General features: G+C 42.8%; 2 protein-coding genes across 2 annotated transcripts in view; one reads left to right on the forward strand and one right to left on the reverse strand.

Annotated features, from left to right (window-relative positions):
• The window catches only part of LOC109201339 (carcinoembryonic antigen-related cell adhesion molecule 1-like), a 57533-nt gene that overhangs the window by 25091 nt on the left and 9691 nt on the right, over nucleotides 1-22751 (forward strand). Inside the window, exons 2-5 of the mRNA XM_019356954.2 lie at nucleotides 19644-19701; nucleotides 19790-19900; nucleotides 20178-20516; nucleotides 21542-21868. Coding sequence (XP_019212499.1) covers nucleotides 19840-19900; nucleotides 20178-20516; nucleotides 21542-21868 — 727 coding nt within the window. The 5' untranslated portion in view covers nucleotides 19644-19701; nucleotides 19790-19839. The remainder of the gene's footprint in view (nucleotides 1-19643; nucleotides 19702-19789; nucleotides 19901-20177; nucleotides 20517-21541; nucleotides 21869-22751) is intronic.
• Nucleotides 2733-3635, reverse strand: LOC109196636 (uncharacterized). Its single transcript, XM_025905196.1, has one exon. It carries the CDS (start codon nucleotides 3633-3635, stop codon nucleotides 2733-2735), a length of 903 nt encoding a protein of 300 aa, XP_025760981.1.

The raw sequence follows: 22751 nt of genomic DNA on the forward strand, positions 1-22751 counted from the left end.
TGAAGGGGTTTGTTGAATCTTTTTTTTTTCCGTTAATACCACCATTTTGTTGTGTAAATGTGCTAATTAGAAGTGTAAGGTTTTGTGTCATTTTTAATTATCTGTGTAGAGTTTTAGATCCCTCAGTTCAAGTTTGTGGTACTGGCTGGTAGGGATGGGTATTGATTAGATTTTAACGATTCCGATTCCATTTTTGATTCTGTTTAACGATTCGATTCTTTATCGATTCTCTTATCGATTCTTTTTTTTTTTTAAAGGAGAACACTAAGGTCGATTAGCTTAGAACTTTGTTTTATATCTTCTCTTTGAACAAGATAGAAATTTAGGAGTAACATGGCTTATAACATAAATTATTCTTTAGCAATTATACAAGAATATACAGCAATGTCCCTGCCTACAATTAAACACATTCACTTACCGAAAATCAGTGCAAGCCTTTGACCACAAACTTAGTCACTGCTCGGTAACATTCGTCTATCCTGGCCTGAAAGGAGACGCTACTGGTAGACTGCAGCGAGAACTGCCAGCATCTGAGCCAGCCAGACTCTGTCTGTCTCTCATCATGGTCACCTAAATGCACAGTAATGGCAGGTTTTGTAATGAGGCAGATCGCGCTAACATAATATGCACTGTTAGTTGATTATAGGGCTTTGGAGTTGACGTCACGCCGCAGTGCATTGTGGGATCGCTGCGCCATGTCAGTAGGCCGGAAAGCAAATCAAGCGCACAGTGTTGGAGTATTGGAATCGGGACTGACAGAAACATGCTCAAAATCAGCGCAAAAGACAAAGGGCTGTATCGCGACCGATTGTGCCCAGACGCCAAGAGACGGTACTTTGAAAAAATTGCGTGCATCGGTAATGTGGACCCGTATGAAATAAGGAAGTGGAGTGGAAACCCAGACGACCTACCGCCTTTGTCCTATCCCGATATCTTCGCATACCTTGTCTGTGGAGTCAGCGCATATGCAAACCAGTTTAAGAATTATAAATTCCTGGAGGCCGACATCCAATTCACGAACGGCTGGGTGCAAGATTTGTCCCTCTTTATGCCTCCACGCTGCGAGTACGTTGTCGTTAAGACAAAGGTAAGTCGCTTTGAACTTGATAACTTTCTAAACAACTTCCTTGTTACAGTTTTTGATTTGCACGTACAGCCAACCCATCTATATTAGCCTCTGTTAATTACAGGCCTTTTATTAAAATGTTTTTGTGTGTTTCAGGTACTGCACTCACAACGTCTGAATGAAACTGCATTACAGCCATGGGTCATTGTGAGCACCAATGGGAGAGTTGAGGCTGCTCACTGCACATGAATGGCAGGAGTTGCAGAGACCTGCACCCATGTTGCTGCTCTTTTGTTTAAAGTCGAGGCTACAGTGCGTATCAGAGGCACCAGAACTGTAACAGACGAGCCAGCATATTGGGTATTGTCCGGAAATATGACCAGGATACAGCCCGAGGTTGCACACAACATTGACTTCTCATCAGCAGCTGCCCAAAAACGTGGTCTTGATGAAGTCATAAACACACCCTCTGCATCAAGAGGCAAAAGGAGGCGATCACAAAAAAGGCACATTCCTATTGCAACGCTGGAGGATTTGTCACCATTACTGGATACGCTGCAGAAGCACAGCAAAGCAGTGACTCTGTGTGGAGTCGAAAACTATTACACCAACTACACTACACAGTCACCCACATTACCCCAATCACTGGCGTGTTTACACAACAGAGACGCTGAGTCCCTTGGCCTCCCTGATCTTCAGGTGCACTGTCTAAAGTTTCTTACGGCAGCAAGTGTTACAGAGGCGCAGGCAGAAGAGATTGAAGCACAGACTAGATCGCAGCACATGACCCCTGCATGGTTTCGCTGGCGTGCAGGGAGAATCACAGCTTCGGCTATGCATGCTGTTTTGGCTACAAGTTTGGACACTCCAGCCCATAGTGTTGTGAATCGTGTGTGTTACCCAGAAAAGACATTTTCTACTGTGCAAGCAAGGTGGGGTATCGAGCATGAAGAGGATGCAAGAAAGGCCTACAACGAGATAACGGCATCGCATCACCGCAATCTGCAGGTACGTTTATGTGGTTTCTGTGTGAACACCAATTTTCCGGAAGTAGGAGCATCTCCAGACGGACTGACAATATGTGACTGTTGTGGTAAGGGGTGCCTGGAGATAAAGTGTCCTTTTAAACAACGAATGGCCAGCATTAAGGAGGCTTTGGCTGCACAGGACAAAGACATTTGCTTGGAGGTAGCTGCTAATGGTCTTCAGTTGAAGCAGGCGCACCCATACTACTGCCAGGTACAAACACAAATCTTTGTTACGGGCGCCAACCACTGTGACCTCGTTGTGTGGACACAGAGAGACCTTGCTGTGATTCGCGTCTTCCCTGCTGTGGATTTCTGGAAACCGCGCTTAAAGCAAGCACAAGACTTCTTTCGTATAGTGTGCCTTCCTGAACTTGTTGGGAAATACTTCTCGAAACAACGTGCTGCTCTAAATAGCCTGTAATGTTTCATGTTGTGGTTAAAGACTGATGACAGCTGTGTGGTGCGATGTAAATAGTTTGCATTTCATTTTTATGTGATTGCTGTGTACATGTGAATAGATCAATAATAAAGAAAAACAAACAAATATACTATTCTTTTTTGTTTTAATAAAACAACTTCACACAAAGTACAACTATTTACAATGTACTGTACATTCAAAAAAACAGCTGTAAGAATACTCAACAGGAGCAAGTGTCACTTGGCCCAGGTTTGACAACAACACTGGGGCACATATTAACAAAAACACAGCAAACCTTAACGATCTTATCAAGAAGTGTTGTGTCTTCACCCTCACATGATAAGAGTAATCGGATTGGCATTGTAGTGTGTAACATTTTGAACTTGTTGCGCAAACTACCTATTACTCGCTCAACATGAATTCTCAGGTGGGCAATTGCTCTCGTTTGTTCAACGTCCCTTGCATCAAGTTGACAGTAGCCTTTTGTGAAAGCTGGAATCTTGACCTCCGCACACATCATTCCTACAGCATCTCTGATGTCAAAGCCTCTGTCAGCCAATACTATGTCCCCTGGTAACAGCTTTTGAAGAATGCCACATCTCTCTGTGATGTGTTTATCTGATGCACGACCCCCCCATCCCCTGGAAATGAAAGAAATAGCTCCATGGGGTGTAATCCCAATGAGGTATTTTATGGTGTGTGTACCCTTGTAATGAGAGTATGTTTGTGCGCATGCCTTTAAATTAGATGGTCTTTCTGTTTGAATCTCAAAACAGTCTAAAATGATGGCTACTCGTTTTCCAAAAGTTTCAGTAAACTGTGGAGGCATTGTGGCCTGCAGACAGTGCCTCTCAGGCCAGTGCACCAGTGCTCCTAAGCGGGCATACAAAACATCAATGGTATCGGTGAAGACAGAAGACAGTGTTTTGTGGGACACATCGAATAGATGACAAAGATGCTGGACTAGAAGATCAAGTCTCAGACGCATTAGTGTGAGTAAGAGCATTTGGAAACCTGTCAGTTTCTTCGATATTGGCAGGAAATCTTTGACAGTGTTGAAGAGGGACATTAAGACAGCATAACAATGTAGTCCAGTGTAATGTCTTGATGCATTCTCAATCATCCAGGAAAGTAAATCTCCAAAAGTTGAATCTGTTCATCTGGACGTAGCATTTTGTGGGAGAAACGTTTCGTCACTCATCCAAGTGACTTCTTCGGTCTCAGCTGACTGCAGGTTTCCCCAAACCTTATAAACAGTACATTTGCATAATGACTGAAACCAGCCCACTGAAGGAACAATGGGCTGTGAGGTCAGTTCCTTAATCATAATTATGCAAATTCCCATGACCATTGATCAACCACTGACCAAAACCCACTGATCAAAGAACACTGATCAATGGCCATGAGTACCATTCACAGAGAGTTGGGGAATGGCTGCAATCACAGCATTGTAAGATGGCGAAAGATGTACCCTTAGGCCCCCTCCTCGATTCAGTGTAATATCTTACTTTTTCGGTATCGTCCTTTAAGAAAGTTTCATTCAGCTCTGTCTTTTGCAACTGTGCTCGAAGCAGTCTGTTCTCCTCCAACAGCCGGTTTATTTCTGCTCTGCCCTGTTGACTGCACACACAATCCTTCGTCTGCCCTTCACCTTCCGTGACGCTGTCACTCCCATCACCACTGTCCACATTTGCAGCTAGTACGTCAACCTCCACTTGTCCAACACAACTGCTGTCCACTGCCTCCATGACATGGTTATTTTGTTGTTGTTCTTCTGTCAGACCTTCATCGATCATCAAGTCTGTAACAAAGAAATAGTGCATAGACATAAGGTTAATGTACATCAATATTCCAATGACAGGTGTGTGATTCATCTTTAAGTTATGTGCGGATTAGTGTACCATAAGAGCAATTTAGTATGTTTTAGAGGGGGGGGTTTACCTGCAATGGGTGCTCTTTTTCGCTTCCGCTGCATACGCCTTGCGTGCCGGTCCGAGTCTGACACAGGTTTGTCGTCGTGCCCCATGTGCAGTGTTCATGCCCAGTCTGGATTTGTTACATCCATTTCATATGATGGTTTGCCTGCAATAATGCTAAATCAAAAGCTACTCAGTCGACATGACGTGGTTCTGCAGCATCACACATTAGCATGTTTTATCTCATTATCTATGACAGCAGCGCATTGAAAAAAACACTAAAAGCCTTTTAAGAGTGATATGAATTAATTTAGAACTCACCGGAGAGAAAATGCCGCGAGCAAACCAACAAAAAGCTGGGGATTGCACGGAACTCGATATCCGCTCATCTCACCGCTGCAATCCATGCCTGGCGTCTTTGTTTGGTGATATCGGATACATGGGATCCCTCACGTTGCCGCCAGGATGGAAAATGATGAAAAGATAGCCCATTATCCAGTTTATTGCCTTTACGATCGTGAGATCTAACGTTGCAACCGACTACACAACACGTACGAACCATAGCTGAAGCTGTATCCTTTGTCTGGCCTACTGACATGGCAGCAGGGGGCGTGGCCCGCCTCCTGTGACATCACGCTCCAAAGCCCTATTTACCTGCCGCATTAACGGGAGAGGACGTACAAACGTTACTGCTGCTGCTGGGTTGATATTCAGTCCGGAGCGGAATTAAAAACACGACATTCATTTGGGGTTATCGCGTGTTTTGTGAGCAAATGCTTTTGCATATTCGTAGTGTTTCCTCCCTTAAATGAAATATCTACTTTGCAAGTATTGCAAGTTGCCCTGTTGTCATCCGTTCTCGTAAAGTATAACCAAACTTTTTAGCGTTTGAGCCGCCATGTTTCCTTCCAGGTAAATGACGCTCCGCAACGTGGTGACATCATTCTGGGCGACTGGAATCAATAAGGGAATCGATTGCAAAAATGGCAAACGATTCCAAGGAATTGAAACAGTGGGAACCGGTTCTCAACAAGAACCGGTTTTCGATACCCATCCCTACTGGCTGGGCTAATTGAAGGGAAATTGATGGCACTATTTAAAGCCAGTCTCTGCCAGATTCAGATGAGAGAGGAAAGGTGAGCTGTGTTACCAGATCCATGTACTATTGAGTTTTGTTAATTGAGTTACTTTAGGGGGAAGTTTTGTTAAGTTACACATTGAATGGAGTTCACTGTAAATAAATTGCTCACCGTTCCAGTCCGACTACTTCACAAATGGTGGCAGCAGTGTCTCCAGGCCAGTAGGTAGCAGTTGTGCAGAAAGGCACTAGACCAAAAAAGCACCAAGTGCCAATGGACTCTGCAAGTGAGGAGCCTCCAGTGCTCAATCAGCTAGAGGCTGCAGAACAAGAGCAAGGTATTAAACCGCACAACCTTGCTGAACTTTCTAACCTCCTCCGTGGTTTATGAGGCAACAAAGTGACAGAGAGGCCCAATGGGAACTGGAGAAGCAGCGGCAGGAAGATCGCTGGCGGAAAATTCAGCACCATTTCACTCAGCTCCAGCAGAAGTGCAATCAGAACGTCGAGAGCACCAGCTGCTGTTGGAAGCACCCTGTTGGAAGACGCGTTTGAGGCCTACTGCGGAGCATCCGGCAATGCCTAGGCCACAATCGAACGTGATGGAGGCCACTACAGCAACTCAGTCTTCCTCCTTAACAAGACCATCTGCTTGGAAAGGGCCTAAAATGCAGCCTTATAACGAGGACGAAGACATTGCACATTACCTAACAACTTTTGAGAGGATCGCAAGCGGGTGCCAGTGGCCACATGAGGATTGGGCACTGCATCTTGCTCCACTTCTCACTGGTAAGGCATGAGCTGCTTTTGTAGCCATGGACATTGATGAGAATATGGACTATGTAAAGGTGAAGAAAGCTCTTCTTGAAAAGTTTGACATATGTGCAGAGACTTACAGATTCAGATTTCGCTCACTACATTGGGCGATGGTGAGACACCTAAAGAGTTAAGGACACACTTGAAAGAACTGTATGATAAGTGGATAGTTCCAAAAGACAAGTCCAAAGATGAAATTGGTGATGTCATTGTTTTGGAGCAGTTCCTGAGAGTTCTCAATCCTGAACTGCGCATGTGGATAAAGGAGGATAACCCAACCACGTCTAAGCAAGCAGCAGGGCTGGCTGATGCTTTCCTTGCAGCCTCTCGGCCACTAAAGAACTATGCAAGTCCCAAACAATTAGCCCCAGTGATAGCGGGTAGGACAGAGAGCGGGAACAGTCAAAAAACTAGGAATTTCAGGCAGGGTTCCCACAATTCCACTAGTAGCTGGGCTAGGGAAATCAAGCAATATGGGCCTTTAGTGTGTCATTCCAGTGTTGCCAACTCCTCAGTAAAGAAAATCTCTATTGGCTGTCCTAAAAGTCGCTAGAAGTGATGTCATCGCCTAATGTGCATAATTGGTCATGCTAATGTAATTGTAACCTACATTGTTGGAGAGAGAAATAACATTATGGAAGAGGCATAAAGTGAGTATAAAATGTCCTAATTGCATTTAAAATTTATTTAGAACTACAAATTAAATTTCTTTTAGCAATTATTGTTTTTTAATGTCACAATTCCAACCCTGCTCCTTTATCCAGGCTTGGACCGGGAAAAGTGACCTTAAATTGGCACTCTGGAGTTGCTTTGTGTGTGTGCGTGTGTTTATAAGTAGTTTTAAACCTTGTGGTCCACCAAACAACATAACAGTAAAAGAAGAACTGACTGCATTACAGTCAGTGCGGGAACTGCGGCTTCACTCATGCACGATTCATTTGCAGTTTGGACGCATAGGTGTGAACATCTCCTGCCCTGATAGCAGCTGGGGGAGGACTATCCTCTGCCTGTGAGCGCTTTGGCACAGGCGAGGTGCCCACGGCAGCACCGCTGCTTGTTGAGAGTTCTGTTTTATATTACTGTGAAGCACTTTGTGGTTTTTATCCTGTGAAAAGTGCTATATAAATAAATTGATTTGATTTGATTTGATTTGAAGAGCGATACGCGTTTTCACGTCAAAAAGTCGTCATAAATAAGTCTCCAATAACACCAGAAAAAGTCGCCAGATTTGTCGCTAGTCGCTTTTTAGAAAAAAAGTCGCTAAGGGGGTCTGAAAACTCGCTAAATATAGCGACAAAGTCGCTAAGTTGGTAACACTGTGTCATTTTTGTGGTCAAACGGGTTATTTTAGGGCAGATTGTCCAAGTCAGACTGTCCGTAACACATATATGTGCTTTTCTTCAAGGGGTGTTGAAGGTCAGGAAGAGCATGAGCGCACCACATGCGTTTTTATTGAGGAAAAGCCAAGTGTGGCTCTTCTGGATTCAGGAAGCAGCCATACCTTGGTTAGGCAGGAATGTCTTCCCAGGGATGCTACTTTTTGTGGCAAGGAAAAGGTTTGGTGCTTTCACGGTAATGATGTGGATTACCCAATTGCCAACATTAATATTCAATTGACGGCAAGCTGTATTTACTTTCAGTGGGAGTTATGAGTAAACTGCCATATCAGGTTGTTTTGGGCTGTGATCTTCCCATTTTGCGAGGTCTGATAGCCAGGGGAGAGGAACTTTGAGCTCGCTAATCCGGTTCTCCGAACACACCTGTTGTTGACGATTAGTACAGCTGGATGAAGTAATGCGAGATCACTGGGTGGCTTAAAAGGTGCTACGCATCGATAGTAGAAACATTGATCGGCAACCCTTTGATTGGTCGGCGAAGATGTCGAAGGAGCGCGCTCAGTATTTTACGGCAGCAGAGCAAGAACTCTTGATTGAGGGATATCAGGAGTTTCAGAGTTTAATTAAAACGCAAGGGAACACTGCAAAGGCTGCAAAAGCAAGGAGAGAGGGCTGACAGAAAGTTGCTGACAAATTAAACTCATAAATAATTTATTATATTATATTACATTATATCCTCTTTCACATTAGAGCCACAACAGGACTCACTAGAACATGGGAACAAGTAAAAGTGAAATATAAGAATATTCTACAGAATGGTAATATTTATCACTTATATTGCTTTTAGTCTCTTGAAAAGAGACCCTGAAATAATCTGTTTGTTTGTTTATAACAGCAACCAAGAAAAGGGCAGCGCAAATAAAGACAGGTGGTGGTCCTGCACCCCCTCGTGTGTGTGTATGTGTATGTACATATATATATATATATATATGTATATATATATATATATATATATATATATATATATATATATATATATATATATATATATATATATATATATATATATATATGTATGTGTATATATATATGTATATATGGAAGGTTCCTGTCTGTCCCATCTATCCCGCAATATACGCTGAATTCTGAAAACTCTCCTCATCAATCTTGCACCTTCCTTGCTCGCATACAAAGAGACAGGACATGGCTGCGACAGACTTCCCAAATCCACCTTCGCTTTTATAGCCGTGGTCTCTCATCTTGATTACACGAAGTAATTTACTATTACTACTCTAAAATATGAATTACATCTGAAATAATCAAATACATGTAATAGAATGATTAATAGTACATTTCCCTTTTTTTAGGAAATGACCTGTATGTATCTGTATGAAATCAATAAAAGAATCAAATACTGCATTATCTTTAGTTACATTGATAATATTTATTTATGGAGAAACAGTGGAGAAATATTGCTGTTGCTTTCGTATAAATGAAGCGGACATACCTGAGTTGCCGCGATCTAATCCTGTTTACATAAAGTAAGCCTGCTCCCGACCAGGTTTACGCTTACGGATCTGTTGCTATGACAGCAAGTCCCGGATGAGCTTCGGAGAACCGAACGATCCAAGATCACGCGAAATCGTCAACAATCAAATCCAGCTAACTTACTTAGCGAGGTACGAAGAACGGACCCCAGGGTTAAAGGAATTTAGTTGCTGAAAATGCTCTTCAGATTGTCTCGTGTGTTATGGAGGGGGTGAGAGTCATTGTCCTTGATTGCCAGCAGTCTGTCACTGACCACCTCCTCCAGGGTTTGAAGCATCACATCAAACTCTGCCTTCCTGATGACTTTTAGTTTGTTTACATCCTTTTCTTTCATGCCTGTATTCCAGCTTGAAAAAACAGACTGATTGAAGATCAGCAGACCACTGCATACACTGAACAACCAAAGGCTCTGTAGGAAGTAAAGCCACCCTCGACTCTTTTTGTAGACAGTGGGTGTGTGGGCAGACAACTCTGGCTTGTTTTGGGCTAACCCTAACCCAGGGGCCTGTTCTTCGTACCTCGCTTACTACATCCAAGATCAAATGACACATCCAAGATCAAATCATCGCGCTAACTTTGAGCTCGCTAATCCGGTTCTCCGAACACACCTGTTGTTGACGATTAGTATAGCTGGATGAAGTAATCTAAGATCACTGGGTGGCTTAAAAGGGGCTACGCATCGATAGTAGAAACATTGATCGGCAACCCTTTGATTGGTCGGCGAAGATGTCGAAGGAGTGCGCTCAGTATTTCACGGCAGCAGACCAAGAACTCTTGATTGAGGGATATCAGGAGTTTCAGAGTTTAATTAAAATGCAAGGGAACACTGCAAAGGCTGCAAAAGCAAGGAGAGAGGGCTGGCAGAAAGTTGATGACAAATTAAACTCGTAAGTGACCCATGATATTACATTATATCATGTGATATTATATTATACCATATTATATTATATTACATCATATCCTCTTTAACATTAGAGCCACAACAGGACCCACTAGAACATGGGAACAAGTAAAAGTGGAATATAAGAATATTCTACAGAATGGTAATATTTATCACTTATATTGCTTTTAGTCTATGACAAGAGACCCTGGAATAATCTGTTTGTTTGTTTATAACAGCAACCAAGAAAAGGGCAGAGCAAATAAAGACAGGTGGTGGTCCTGCACCCCCTCGTGTATATATATATATATATATATATATATATATATGGAAGGATCCTGTCTATCCCATCTATCCCGCAATATACGCTGAATTCTGAAAACTCTCCTTATCAATCTTGCACCTTCCTTGCTCGCGTACAAACGGACAGGACATGGCTGCGACAGACTTCCCAAATCCACCTTCGCTTTTATAGCCGTGGTCTCTCATCTTGATTACACGAAGTAATTTCCTATTACTACTCTAAAATATGAATTACATCTGAAATAATCAAATACATGTAATAGAATGATTAATAGTACATTTCCCTTTTTTTAGGAAATGACCTGTATGTATCTGTATGCAATCAATAAAAGAATCAAATACTGCATTATCTTTAGTTACATTGATAATATTTATTTATGGAGAAACAGTGGAGAAATATCGCTGTTGCTTTCGTATAAATGAAGCGGACATACCTGAGTGGCCGCGATCTAATCCTGTTTACATAAAGTAAGCCTGCTCCCGAGCAGGTTTACGCTTACGGATCTGTTGCTATGACAGCAAGTCCCGGATGAGCTTCGGAGAACCGAACGATCCAAGATCACGCGAAATCGTCAACAATCAAATCCAGCTAACTTACTTAGCGAGGTACGAAGAACGGACCCCTGTACAGGCTCTTGGTAAATGCATTGAGGAAATTAATGACTGGTTGTGCCACAATTTTCTCCAGCTAAACAAAGACAAAACTGAAGTAATAGTCTTTTGTGCCAAAGAAAAACGATTACAGGTCACCAGAGAACTTCAATCTTTACACTTAAAAACCACAAACCAGGCGAGAAATTTGAGTGTAGTGATGGATGCAGACCTAAACTTAGAAAAACACATTAAGACAATAACAAAATCAGCTTACTATCACCTCAAGAATATTTCAAGGATAAAAGATCTAATGTCTCAACAGGACCTGGAAAAACTAGTCCATGCATTCATCTTTAGTTGGCTTGATTACTGTAACAGCATCTTTACAGGTCTACCTAAAAAATCAGTCAGACAACTACAGCTCATTCAGAACTCTGCTGCTCGAGTCCTCACTAAGACCAAAACAGTGGACCACATCAGTCCAGCTCTGAGGTCTTTACACTGGCTGCCTGTCCGTCAGAGGATAGACTTTAAAGTCCTGATGCTGGTCTATAAAGCTCTGAATGGTTTAGGACCAAAATACATCAGTGACCTCCTGACCCAGTATGAACCTTCCAGATCTCTCGGGTCATCTGGATCCGGTCTTTTATCAGTTCCCAGAGTCAGAACCAGACACGGAGAAGCTGCATTCAGCTTTTATGCTCCTTATATCTGGAACAAACTCCCAGAAAGCCTCAGATCAGCTGAAGCACTCAGTTTATTTAAATCCAGGTTGAAGACTCACCTGTTCTCAGCTGCTTTTGAATAAAGCACAAAATCCACACTTTTAAGCTTAAATTTCAAAATTTACATTTTAACTACTGATTTTATCTACTGTTTTGATTTTATCTACTGTTTTGATTTTTGATTTTATATACTGTTTTGTTTGTTTGTTTGTTTGTTTGCTTGTCTTAATCAATTTTAAATCATGCTTTTTATCTGTTTTGTTTTTAATGCCTCTGTAAAGCACTTTGAATCACCTTGCTGTTGAATTGTGCTATATAAATAAACTTGCCTTGCCTTGCCTTGCCTTGTCACCCAGTTTGATTCCCTGGTAATTGTAAGATGGGACTATCTGCACATCAGGACCATCAAATGTGACATTAAAAAAATGACATGATGACATTGTCCTCGGTCAGTTTATAAAGCATTTCTTAGTTTTGTACTTTATAGTTCTATTTATTATATCACTGCTAGTGAGTCATGGATTCTTTAATGTTATGTTGACCTTATGTGTTCTTTTGTTTTCAGCTCCATATTGCTTTTCAGTGTAGTTCACTTTCAGTGTTCCACAAGTGGATGGAAGACCTGTATTCTGCCCTCACTGCTACACTGGACACAGTTATGCAGATAGATAAACTCCTCGACAACTGACAGGTGTATCGTCCCTTTTATTGACGCTGCCTTCAATTATCAACAGAGTGAAACTACAAACAGAAGAAAATAAGCAATATTCAGTCTATATATTCACACGATAATGCAAATCAGTTGACTAAACTAGCTAACATTGGAAAGAAAGTAAATCTGAATACAGTACACCTTTAACCATAAAAGTGCATAAATAATAGCATATATAGTTGCATTAACTCTTGTTCAACTTAAATACTCACAAGTGATGCTTTCTGTAACACAACGAAGAGGATGGATGCAGATGTTTATCAGAACAACATGCTGAGTCAGTCTTTTCTCAAAGTGTGCTGCATACTAACTCTACAGCTAATAACAAACAAAACTTGGCATGAAAGAACTGTAGTGACTCCTGCTGGTGGGAAGAAGAACTACACCAGCACACTCCCCGTCTGACATCAATTGGATGTCATCACCATCTTTAAGGATCAATGTCTCTATTAGTATTTCGCAGCAGGAGTACAGTCTCTGTCACTGGTCGTAAGAAGGTTTTAGATGTACCTCCAGAAGCGACCTTTACCTCAATCTTTCTGACATGTCCGTCTTGGCTAGGAAAGGTCTCAACAACCACCCCCATGGGCCAGTGGTTTCTTTTAGCTCCACTGTCCTTTAGAAGAACAAGATCTCCCTTTTGAAGATTTCGACTCACAGATTGCCATTTCCTTTGCTCTTGGAGTGTCGGCAGGTACTGTGTTTTCCAACGGTGCCAGAAGACATTTGAAAGATGCTGCACTTGTCTCCATTGACGTCCGAACAAATCTTTATTACCAAAGTGCCCGGGTGGCGTAGGTGGTAATCCAGTTTTCTGCGTAAGGAGGGTAGCAGGCGTAAGAAGAAAGGGGCAATCTGGATCTGATGAGACTGGTAGTAGCGGTCGAGAGTTTACGATAGCGGTTACCTCTGCTAGAAGGGTGACGAGAACTTCATGGGTCAACGGGCGAACTGGGTTGACAGTTAGCATAGAGTCCAGTATGCGCTTCACGATGCCAATCATGCGCTCCCAACTTCCTCCCATATGAGAACTATGAGGAGGGTTGAAGATCCATGTGCATTCATTCTTGGATAAAAAGTCTTGAATTTCCTGGTTGTCGCAGTGTTTTGAAGTTATGCCGAGCTCCTTGCACGCTCCCAGAAAGTTGGTCCCACAGTCGGACCTCAACTGCTTTACTGGTCCTCTGATAGAGATGAATCGTCTCAGAGCATTGATAAAACTAGACGACTCCATCGTCTCGATGACCTCAACATGAATGGCCCTGATGCCCAAGCAGGTGAAGATGACGGCCCAGCGTTTGCTGCTGGCAAGACCTCCTCTTGTTCTCCGAGAGCTTACTGTCCACGGTCCAAAGACGTCAACTCCGACGTAAGTAAACGGGGGGCAGACTGTCACACGATCAGAGGGTAAGTCTGACATTTTTTGCTTTTCTGTGTTCCACCTGAGCTTGCGGCAAATTACACAGTGGTGGATGACTGAGCAGATGCTCCGTTTCCCACCAACAATCCAGAAGCCAGCCGATCTCATGGCTCCCTCTGTGAAATGGCGCCCCTGGTGCTGCACCTGTTGGTGGTAGTGTCGGATTAGTAGGGTAGTTAAATGGTGGTTACCTGGGATGATAATGGGGTGTGCTTCGTCGCTTTCCATGCTGGCTTGTGAAAGGCGACCACCAACCCTGAGACAGTCTGCATTGTCTTTGAAAGGAGAGAGTTTTCTGAGAAGGCTCTGTTTCGGAATGTCCTTTTGGGCTCGAAGACATGTGAAGATGTCAGGGTAAACCTCGTGTTGAAGACCACTCAGAAGAACGCTCTTTGCCTTACTGTAATCTTCTGGACTAAGACTTTTGCAGATATGCCAGCCATGACACTTTTTTGGGGGAGTGCTGTTCCTGTAACACCTTGCAATATGAATGAGCCTTGCTATTGCTCTCAACAATGACCCCCAAGTAGAGAAAGACACAAATCGTCTCGTTTCGAGGAAAGAAGCCGCGACATTGGTTGAAAGTGATGTCACTGTTGGACGGATCTCAGGATCTGATTCAGGATTGACTAGTTCAAAGGTGTGTTTAGTCACTTCAGGAGTTGATCCCAGTAGGTAATCTGGTCCTTCGAGCCATGGGCTTGATGAGAGCGCACTAGCTGGGATTGATCTTGAAGCTATGTCGGCCGGGTTAAGGTCTGTTGGAACGTAGTTCCACTGCTCTGGGTTGGACGATTTTCGAATCCTCTGTATGCGATTGCATACGTAGACGTAGAATCGTCTGGATTCATTCTGTATGTATCCGAGTACCACTCTGCTGTCCGTGAAAAATCTTGTAGAATGGAAGGGAACATCGATTTCCTCTGTGATAATGTCAGCAATCTCGACAGCAAGAACAGCTGCACATAGCTCGAGCCTGGGGATTGTTATTTCCTGCTGCGGTGCAAGTTTCGCTTTGCCAAACACGAATCCCAGTTCGCTTTTGCCTTCTGAATCTGTGAGCTTGACGTAGGCTACTGCAGCGATAGCTTTTGTAGACGCGTCACAGAATATACAGAGCTCCCTTTTTTCTGCACCACTGAAGGATATGGAGGTGTACATTCTTGGTATTCTGACTTCTTCGAGAAGTTTCAGGGACTCTTTCCATGCGCTCCACTCTTGGAGCAACTTTTCTGGGAGTGGATCATCCCATTGACATATGTCTGTGGAAAGTTCTCTAAGGAGAGCTCTGCCTTTGATGCTGACCGGAGCTGCAAACCCAAGAGGGTCAAACAGACTGTTGACAACTGAAAGTACCCCTCTGCGGGTATAGGGCTTCTCAGCAGTGGACACTTGAAACGTGAATTTGTCTGTTGCAATGTCCCAGCTTATTCCGAGGCTTCTTTGCATGGGTGGAATGTTGGCTCCTAGGTCGAGGTCTTTTAGACCCTTGGCTAGATCGTCTTTGTGGAATGCCTTCATTACGTTCACGTCATTGGATGCAATCTTGTGTAGCCTCAGATTAGATGAAGCCAGAGTGTCTTGAGCGTTTTGCATAACAGCAATGGCATCAGTACTTGATTGGAAGGAGGCAAGACAATCATCTATGTAAAAATGTCGCTCCACCAGATGTTGTGTGGTGATGTCTTGCTTGTCTCGGTCTTCTGATGCCCTTCTGAGTCCGTAAGTTGCAACCGCGGGCGACGGGCTGTTGCCAAAGACATGTACGGTCATTCTGTATTCCACAATCGGTTGATCCATGTCATTGTTTTGGTGCCAGAGGAATCTCAAAAAGTTCCGGTGGTCCTCCCTGACCACGAAGCAATGGAACATTTGTTTGATATCGGCTGTGACTGCCACCTTTTCTTCACGGAGTCGCATCAACACACCCAACAAGCTATTGTTGAGGTTGGGCCCAGTAAGAAGAACATCGTTGAGGGATACTCCATTGTGTTGCGCACTTGAATCGAAGACAATGCGTATTTGTTCCGGTTTGCGTGGGCGATACACTCCGAAGAAGGGGAGGTACCAACACTCTTCTTCTTTAGTGAGTGGTGGCGCTATCTCAGCGTGGCCGTTATCAAACAAAGTTTGCATGAAGTCTGTAAACTGACCTTTCACCTGAGGGCGTTTGTTCAGCATGTGGCGTACTGACGTAAGGCGTTGCATAGCTTGCCGCTTATTGTTCGGCAGGCGTGGCCTGGGCGAACGAAAAGGTAGTGGCGCAACCCAACTGTTGGCACTGTCCTGGTAGACCTCCTTGTCCATTACCTGTAGAAAGGCTCTTTCTTCCTGTGAGTAGCCGAGGCTCTCGTCCAAACTCGTTTGTTTGAAAACTGTTTCTCCAATCGAAGAGTGCTTTGTTCGCATTGGAGAGTTGACCTTGTTGTAGCCTTGCGAGTTGAAACTTTCCTTTACTTGAATGGCATTTTTGCATGGAAGGAAGTGACTTGGACGACCATTGTCTAAGATGTTTGTTTTGAAAATGTTAGCACGCGCGGGTTTGTGAGCTCCACCCAGGCAAACGTTCCCAATGATCACCCATCCAAGAGCTAGCTTCTGTGCAAATGGCGCGTTTGGAGGTCCATTGCGCTGGTCGAGAACTTTGTGTGCTTGAATAACGTCCCTTCCAATGAGCAGCAGGATCTGAGCGCTCTGGTCGAGAGCTGGAATTTCGGTTGCAATTTCATGAAGGTGGGTGTGGTTTCGAGCAGCTTCAGCTGTGGGAATCTCACTGCGATTGTCGGGTAGCATATCACACTCGATAAGTGTCTGGAGCTCAAGACGTGACGTACAGTCTGCCGATTCTACAATGAAGTTGAAAGCTCTCCTCCCTGTCACTTCCTCCAATCCGGCACAGGTTCTCAGTTTATATGGAAAGGAGTTCCTGGTGACTCCAAATGTGTCAAAAACCGATGATTTTGCAAGTGACCTATTGCTTTGGTCATCTAGGATGGCGTAGGCCTTAAGCTTCTTTTCAGGTGAATTCTTTGGGTAGATGAACACAAGGCAGATCTTGGCACATGAGTGACTTTCAAATTCACTTCCACAGACTTGTGTGCATGTCGAGATAGCTGTGGGGCGTGTAGCATTGCACTCCCCGCCGTCAGCTTTCACGGGCTCTGCAATAGTAGCTGTCACAGTAGTCGTTGGTGCCAGTCCCGGATGCAGAGCTGTAATGTGTAATTTTGAATCACATTCTGTACAATGTATTTCTGACTTACATGTCTTTGCCTGGTGGTTTGTAGAAGCGCAGCATTTGAAGCAAATCATGTTTTTCTTAAGATAGGCCTTTCGCTCCTCCAGTGGCATTTCCCTGAATGCTCTGCATTTTTTGAGAGCATGAGGTTTTTTGTGGATAGGACATTCTTTATTTGGGTCCTCAATGTTTGTAGGAGTTGGTTTCAGCTCCGTGCTGACAACTTCGGTTCTGATGACTGAGATAGGTTCTCTTTTAGTGTGTTTTTCGTAAAGTTTGTTTGTCTTTGAAAGGGCAGGAGGCGGCTGCACAGACTGCCTAAAGCTGGGGTCGTTCCGCATCTTTGCTTCTCTACTGATGAAAGCCACAAATGCAGAGAACGGCGGAAATGATACACAATGGTCCTCTTTGTATTTAGAACCATAGTTCATCTATTTCTCTTGCATAGCATAGGGGAGTTTTTCCACCACTGGATTAATGCCTCTCGCTGTATCGAGGTAGAGTAGACCTGGAATGTAACCTTCACTCTTTGCAGCATCTATCTCTAGGAGCAGGTCTTGTAGTTCTCTCAACAGTTGTGGATCTTTGTATGAGATTTTTGGGAAACGGTCCAGTCTGTCGAGCAGTGCGTTCTCTATAGCTTCGGGGGAGCCGTAGCACTCATTTAATCTTTCCCACACCTTAGCGAGTCCTTCAGAGGGATTGTTAATATGAACAGCTGTTAAACGATATGCATATTGGACTGATTCTGCGCCGAGCCATTTAATCAGCAAATCCAGTTCCTCACTGGCCGTTAGGTTTGTACATGCTTCGGAGTTTTTACGTGTTTTGGAGTTTTTACGTGCTTCGGGGTTTGTACATAGGGTTGCCAACCGTCCCTTTAAAAAACGGAATCGTCCCGTATTTAGAAACAAAAGTACACGTCCTGAAAAGGGATGCACTTTGTCCCGTAATACAGTGAGAATCAAAAGTAGTCTATAACTTTTAATGGAATTAACGCTTTGTTTGAAAACATAATTCCCAGCCCCTCTCCTGCTTTGTGACCAATGAGCTGACAGCACACTTATGACAATTCGAGTATGACAATTCAGATTACCGCTTATTAGGAAAGGTCGCTTATGGAGAAAATACCGGAAGACAACAGATGACCACAACAAAAAGCATGGCCAACAGGGAAACAAACGCCGAGTTTTGCAAGTCTCTGACGACAGTACACCTAAAGCTGGGCAGACACTGTGCGATTTTTTCAGTCATGTTATTCGGCTCCTGCTTAAACTGCACGATTGACTCGCAGGGGTTATAAGTTCGTAGGTCATGATGCAGAGTCTCACACTATACGGCCCGATGCTCTGATGCGACCTGAGTGGTCACACTGTGCGTCCATAAAATGAAGGTTATAACAGAAAATCTGTTGCTCGCTCTCCCTCTCTGTCTTTCACTCACACAGACACACACCACCACCACCATCAACATTGTTTTGGGTTTTTTTTTTCTCTCACCCTCTCTCTCTCGCACTTTTTTCCCGCGTAACTGCGCACGCGAGCCTTGTGCTTTGCTGGGCAGAGGGGGGAGGGGCGGTAGTTACACTCTCAGTAGCACAGGAACAGAGCGTGAGGGAGAGAGAGAGAAAGAGAGCCAGGGACAACAACGTCACATTAGAAAGGTATAGTAATCATCCAAAACTATTTTCAGTTGCAGATGATAAAGGATACAGAAAGTTTATTCATGCAGGCCCATATGACAGAGAATATGCGTCTTCTTTTTGTTTTCATATTTTAATTTATATTTAATTGTGTTGTGGTTTGCAGTGTTTTGTGTTGTTTCACTTTAAATTTGTTTAAAAGGAAAAAGCTGAAAATTTAAATAGTTAAAAGTTGAAATGTGAATAGTTGGTTTTTGTATTATATGATTTATTTATTACATTTTATGTGGAGTGAATAAATAAAAGTATATTTACGGTGGCCCCTAGAGACAAAGCACGTAAAAACTCCAAAACACGTACAAACTCCTGAAGCACGAACAAAATACAACAGAAGTGCTGAGCTTTGTTACCTAGTGGCAACACAAGCCAGGAAGTACCAACGACCGGATTTGGTGTGTGGTAGTAACAGGTAAATGAACATGTAGTTAATGCTAGAAATGTGTTTTGGAGTTTGTACGTGCTTTGTCTCTAGGGGCCACCGCATATATTTATATATAAACATATATAAATAAAACCAATTCTTTTTTTACATTAGTAATTCCTTTTGTGCATAATTTTATATTATTGTTAATAATAAATTAATTAAAGCAACAAAACAACCTGAAGAGCCGGTTCGGAGCCGAAAGAGCCGGCTCTTTTTAGTGAGCCAAGCTGAAAGAGCCGGTTCTCTAAAAAGAGACGGAAATCCCATCACTAGTGAGTGAATAAGAAAAACTACATGCATCACGGCAGAGGTTTATTAAAGCAAAGAAGGGAAGATTTGGAGTCACCTGATCCACCCTGACTAGGTTTTAAGGATAATCTCAAAAGCAGAGATAAGTGTTCGTCTACTGAATTCATATTGGAATTGCTTTTTCCATAGAAGACGAGCCTGAGAGCTGAAGACTGTCTACTTTTCAACCTTAAAATAGGAACCAAAAGTAAGCTTGCAGTTATTTAAACTTTAAATTTAATCTCATGTTGTGAAGTTTTAAACTAAGGTTCTGTTATTCACTGAAAATATGACAGATTTAAACAATAAACACAGAGTTGGACCAGAAGAACTACAAGACTTGGAAATGGCAGCTGGACCACAGTGGCTCTGCGCAAATTTGCTGTTTGTCATGTTCGTCTCTGCAGGTGAGATTTACTGTTAGAAACCAGACTGTGGGTGGACACTTAACATCTGTAATCCAGCTGTGACAGAGACAAAGAAGTGTAATGTGTGTGTCAGTGTTATGTGTTGTAGTGTCAGGAGTCAGTATACAGCTACAAAGCTTTTTGTTCAGTGTATACAAACAGCTGTAGCTCCATAAAGGCAGCATGCAGAGACTCACAGTGTCTTATAATGAGAGGCTGCTTTCTCTCACACATTATTACCTTTAACCTCTCTGCTCTGTGTTGTTTCCTCTTTCAGACGAGAAAATCATCCCAGCTGAGTCTGGACAGGATGTCACTCTGACATGTCGAGCTACAAACAAGAACATCTACACTTTAGAGTGGAGTAGAGCTGACCTGGGAGGTAAAAATGTCCTTTTCTACTGGAAACATCACTTTGATCCAGCCAACCAGCATCCATCTTTTAAGAACCGAGTGGATCTGAAGGACAGACAGATGAAGGATGGAGATGTGTCTCTGATTCTGAAGGATGTGACAATTGATGACACTGGAAGATACGAGTGTCGTGTGGTCATGGAACAAACACGCTCATGGGGGTTCATCAGCATCATCAACCTAAGAGTTGTTGTTCCTCCAGGTGAGTGAGTAGAGTTGAGTGTGTGTGTGATCAGAGGTGAAGCTGCTTCCTGGTTGTTGATGTTTGTTTGTTGTATGGATGAGCTGGTGGATGTCAGAGGTAGACAGATGTTTGTCCAGCTGTTGTCTTTGTGGCTGGTAGTCTAGAGTTGTAGAGCAGCATTGTTTGGGTAAGGTTAGAGCAGAAACAAAGACATTTATGAATCAGTCTCTTCTTCTCTTGCTCTCTAACTCGTCTGTAAACATGTGGGGAAACTCAGTGGCTCCACTGTGAGAGTCACCTCAGTCACTAAGCAGCATATCAAAGATATTACATTCATATGAATTAATTACATGCTGTGTGGTTAAATGTTTGTGCATGTTGGAGGTATTTCTCCTCTTTGTTGTGATCAGTGTTGTTACTCAAATAAAGTAGTTATTACACAGAACACTTTAATGCAGTATTTTACTTAGTTACTCCCAAGAGAAAGTAATTAGTTACACTACTCATTACTTTCACATTTCTCCCTAAATTCACCTGAAACACATTTTCTCATAGTTACCATTTAACGATATAAATGTATGAGCTACAGACCAACACACCAACACAAATCCCTGAGCTAATGCATAAAATCTTTCTCTTAGTATTTATGTATGAACACAACAGTCTCCTCAAGGAATTTAATATCATAACAATAATAGAAAGAAAACCCCAACAATCAGTGACCCCCTTTGAGAGAGCGATTTGGCAACAACAACTTAGTTACTGAATGACTATATATATAATAATGACTGAAACCAGCCCACTGAAGGAACAATGGAGGTCAGTTCCCTCATCATAATCAGTCATTATGCAAATGTACTGTTTACAAGATTGGGAAAACCTGCAGTCAGCTGAGACTGAAGAAGTCACTTCAATGGGTGACGAAACATTTCTCCCACTGAAAACGTTACGTACAGATGAACAGAATCAACCTTTGGAGGGTCCCTAATAATAATTGTACTTTGACCTTTAACCTCTCTGCTCTCTGTTGTTTCCTCTTTCAGACAAAATCATCCCAGCTGAGCCTGGACAGGACGTCACTCTGACATCTCAAGCTCCAAACAACAACATCACAGCTGTAAAGTGGAGCAGGGCTGACCTGGGAGATAAAAATGTGCTTTTGTACCGAGATGGGAAGTTTGAAACAGACAACCAGCATCCATCTTTTAAGAACCGGGTGGATCTGCAGGACAGACAGATGAAGGCTGGAGACGTGTCTTTGATTCTGAAGAATGTGACGACAGCTGATACTGGAACATACGAGTGTCGTGTGGCTCAAAAATCAGAAGAAAGGATGAAGCTCAGGAGTCGTCGCAGCCTGATAGTTGCAGGTGAATGTTTTGTTTTTGTTCATTTGTTTGATTTCATATAAATGGTGAATGTTAAAAGTTTAACATAAATTAAATCTCAAAATTAAAAGGAATTAAATATTTAAAGTAAATTATTGGTCATATTTATACTTTCATCCCTTTATACCAGGGGTAGGCAACCTTTCTGATGGCGAGTGCCATTTAAAATTTCCTCAGAGGTCAGTGTGCCATATGATTGCATTAGCAATAAATTTAATAACGCTCTATATTAACAGTTACACACTATATAGAACCACTTTATAGATTTATATTTGTTCGCAGATGTTGGCAGCTATCAGCGAATAGTTATCAGCTATTTCGAAACAAAAAAAAGACACTTTTTATCAATAACAAGAACTCCATGACGGCAAATGAACTGTACAACAGAAAATACAAATGCTATTTATGTTCTCCTCACAACAATGATAAGAAAAAAAAACTGGGCCAATATGATATGTTTGTTAATACAGGGATACACATGTTAATGTGATCTCTGGTCTCCCACTCAGAGACACAGGTCTCCGAGCGGCTAAGCGAGGACACTCTTCATGTGAGAGAAAATCTGCTCACACAGATATGTAGACCCACGTACTGTCAATAAGGCCTCTGCAATGTTCTGAAGACAGTTAAACTTGTCAGGTAGTGATGTCCAGCAGGTGAAAATGCAGCTCCATGAACACGCACAGCTGTGGATTCCAGCTGCTTCGATGTTGCATTAACTTGATCAGAAAATAAAACATTGGTCCATACACCTGAAAGTCCCAAAAACGCATTGGGAATTCTGTCTCGAGTCTACGGATGTATCCGTGTATCTCCGTGGTGCTGATGCTGTGCTAAGCGGAAAGCTCCTGAAGCTTTTGAAGTG

The sequence above is a fragment of the Oreochromis niloticus genome, linkage group LG3, assembly GCF_001858045.2.
Source record: "Oreochromis niloticus isolate F11D_XX linkage group LG3, O_niloticus_UMD_NMBU, whole genome shotgun sequence".
In the NCBI taxonomy this organism is placed as follows: Eukaryota; Metazoa; Chordata; class Actinopteri; order Cichliformes; family Cichlidae; genus Oreochromis; species Oreochromis niloticus.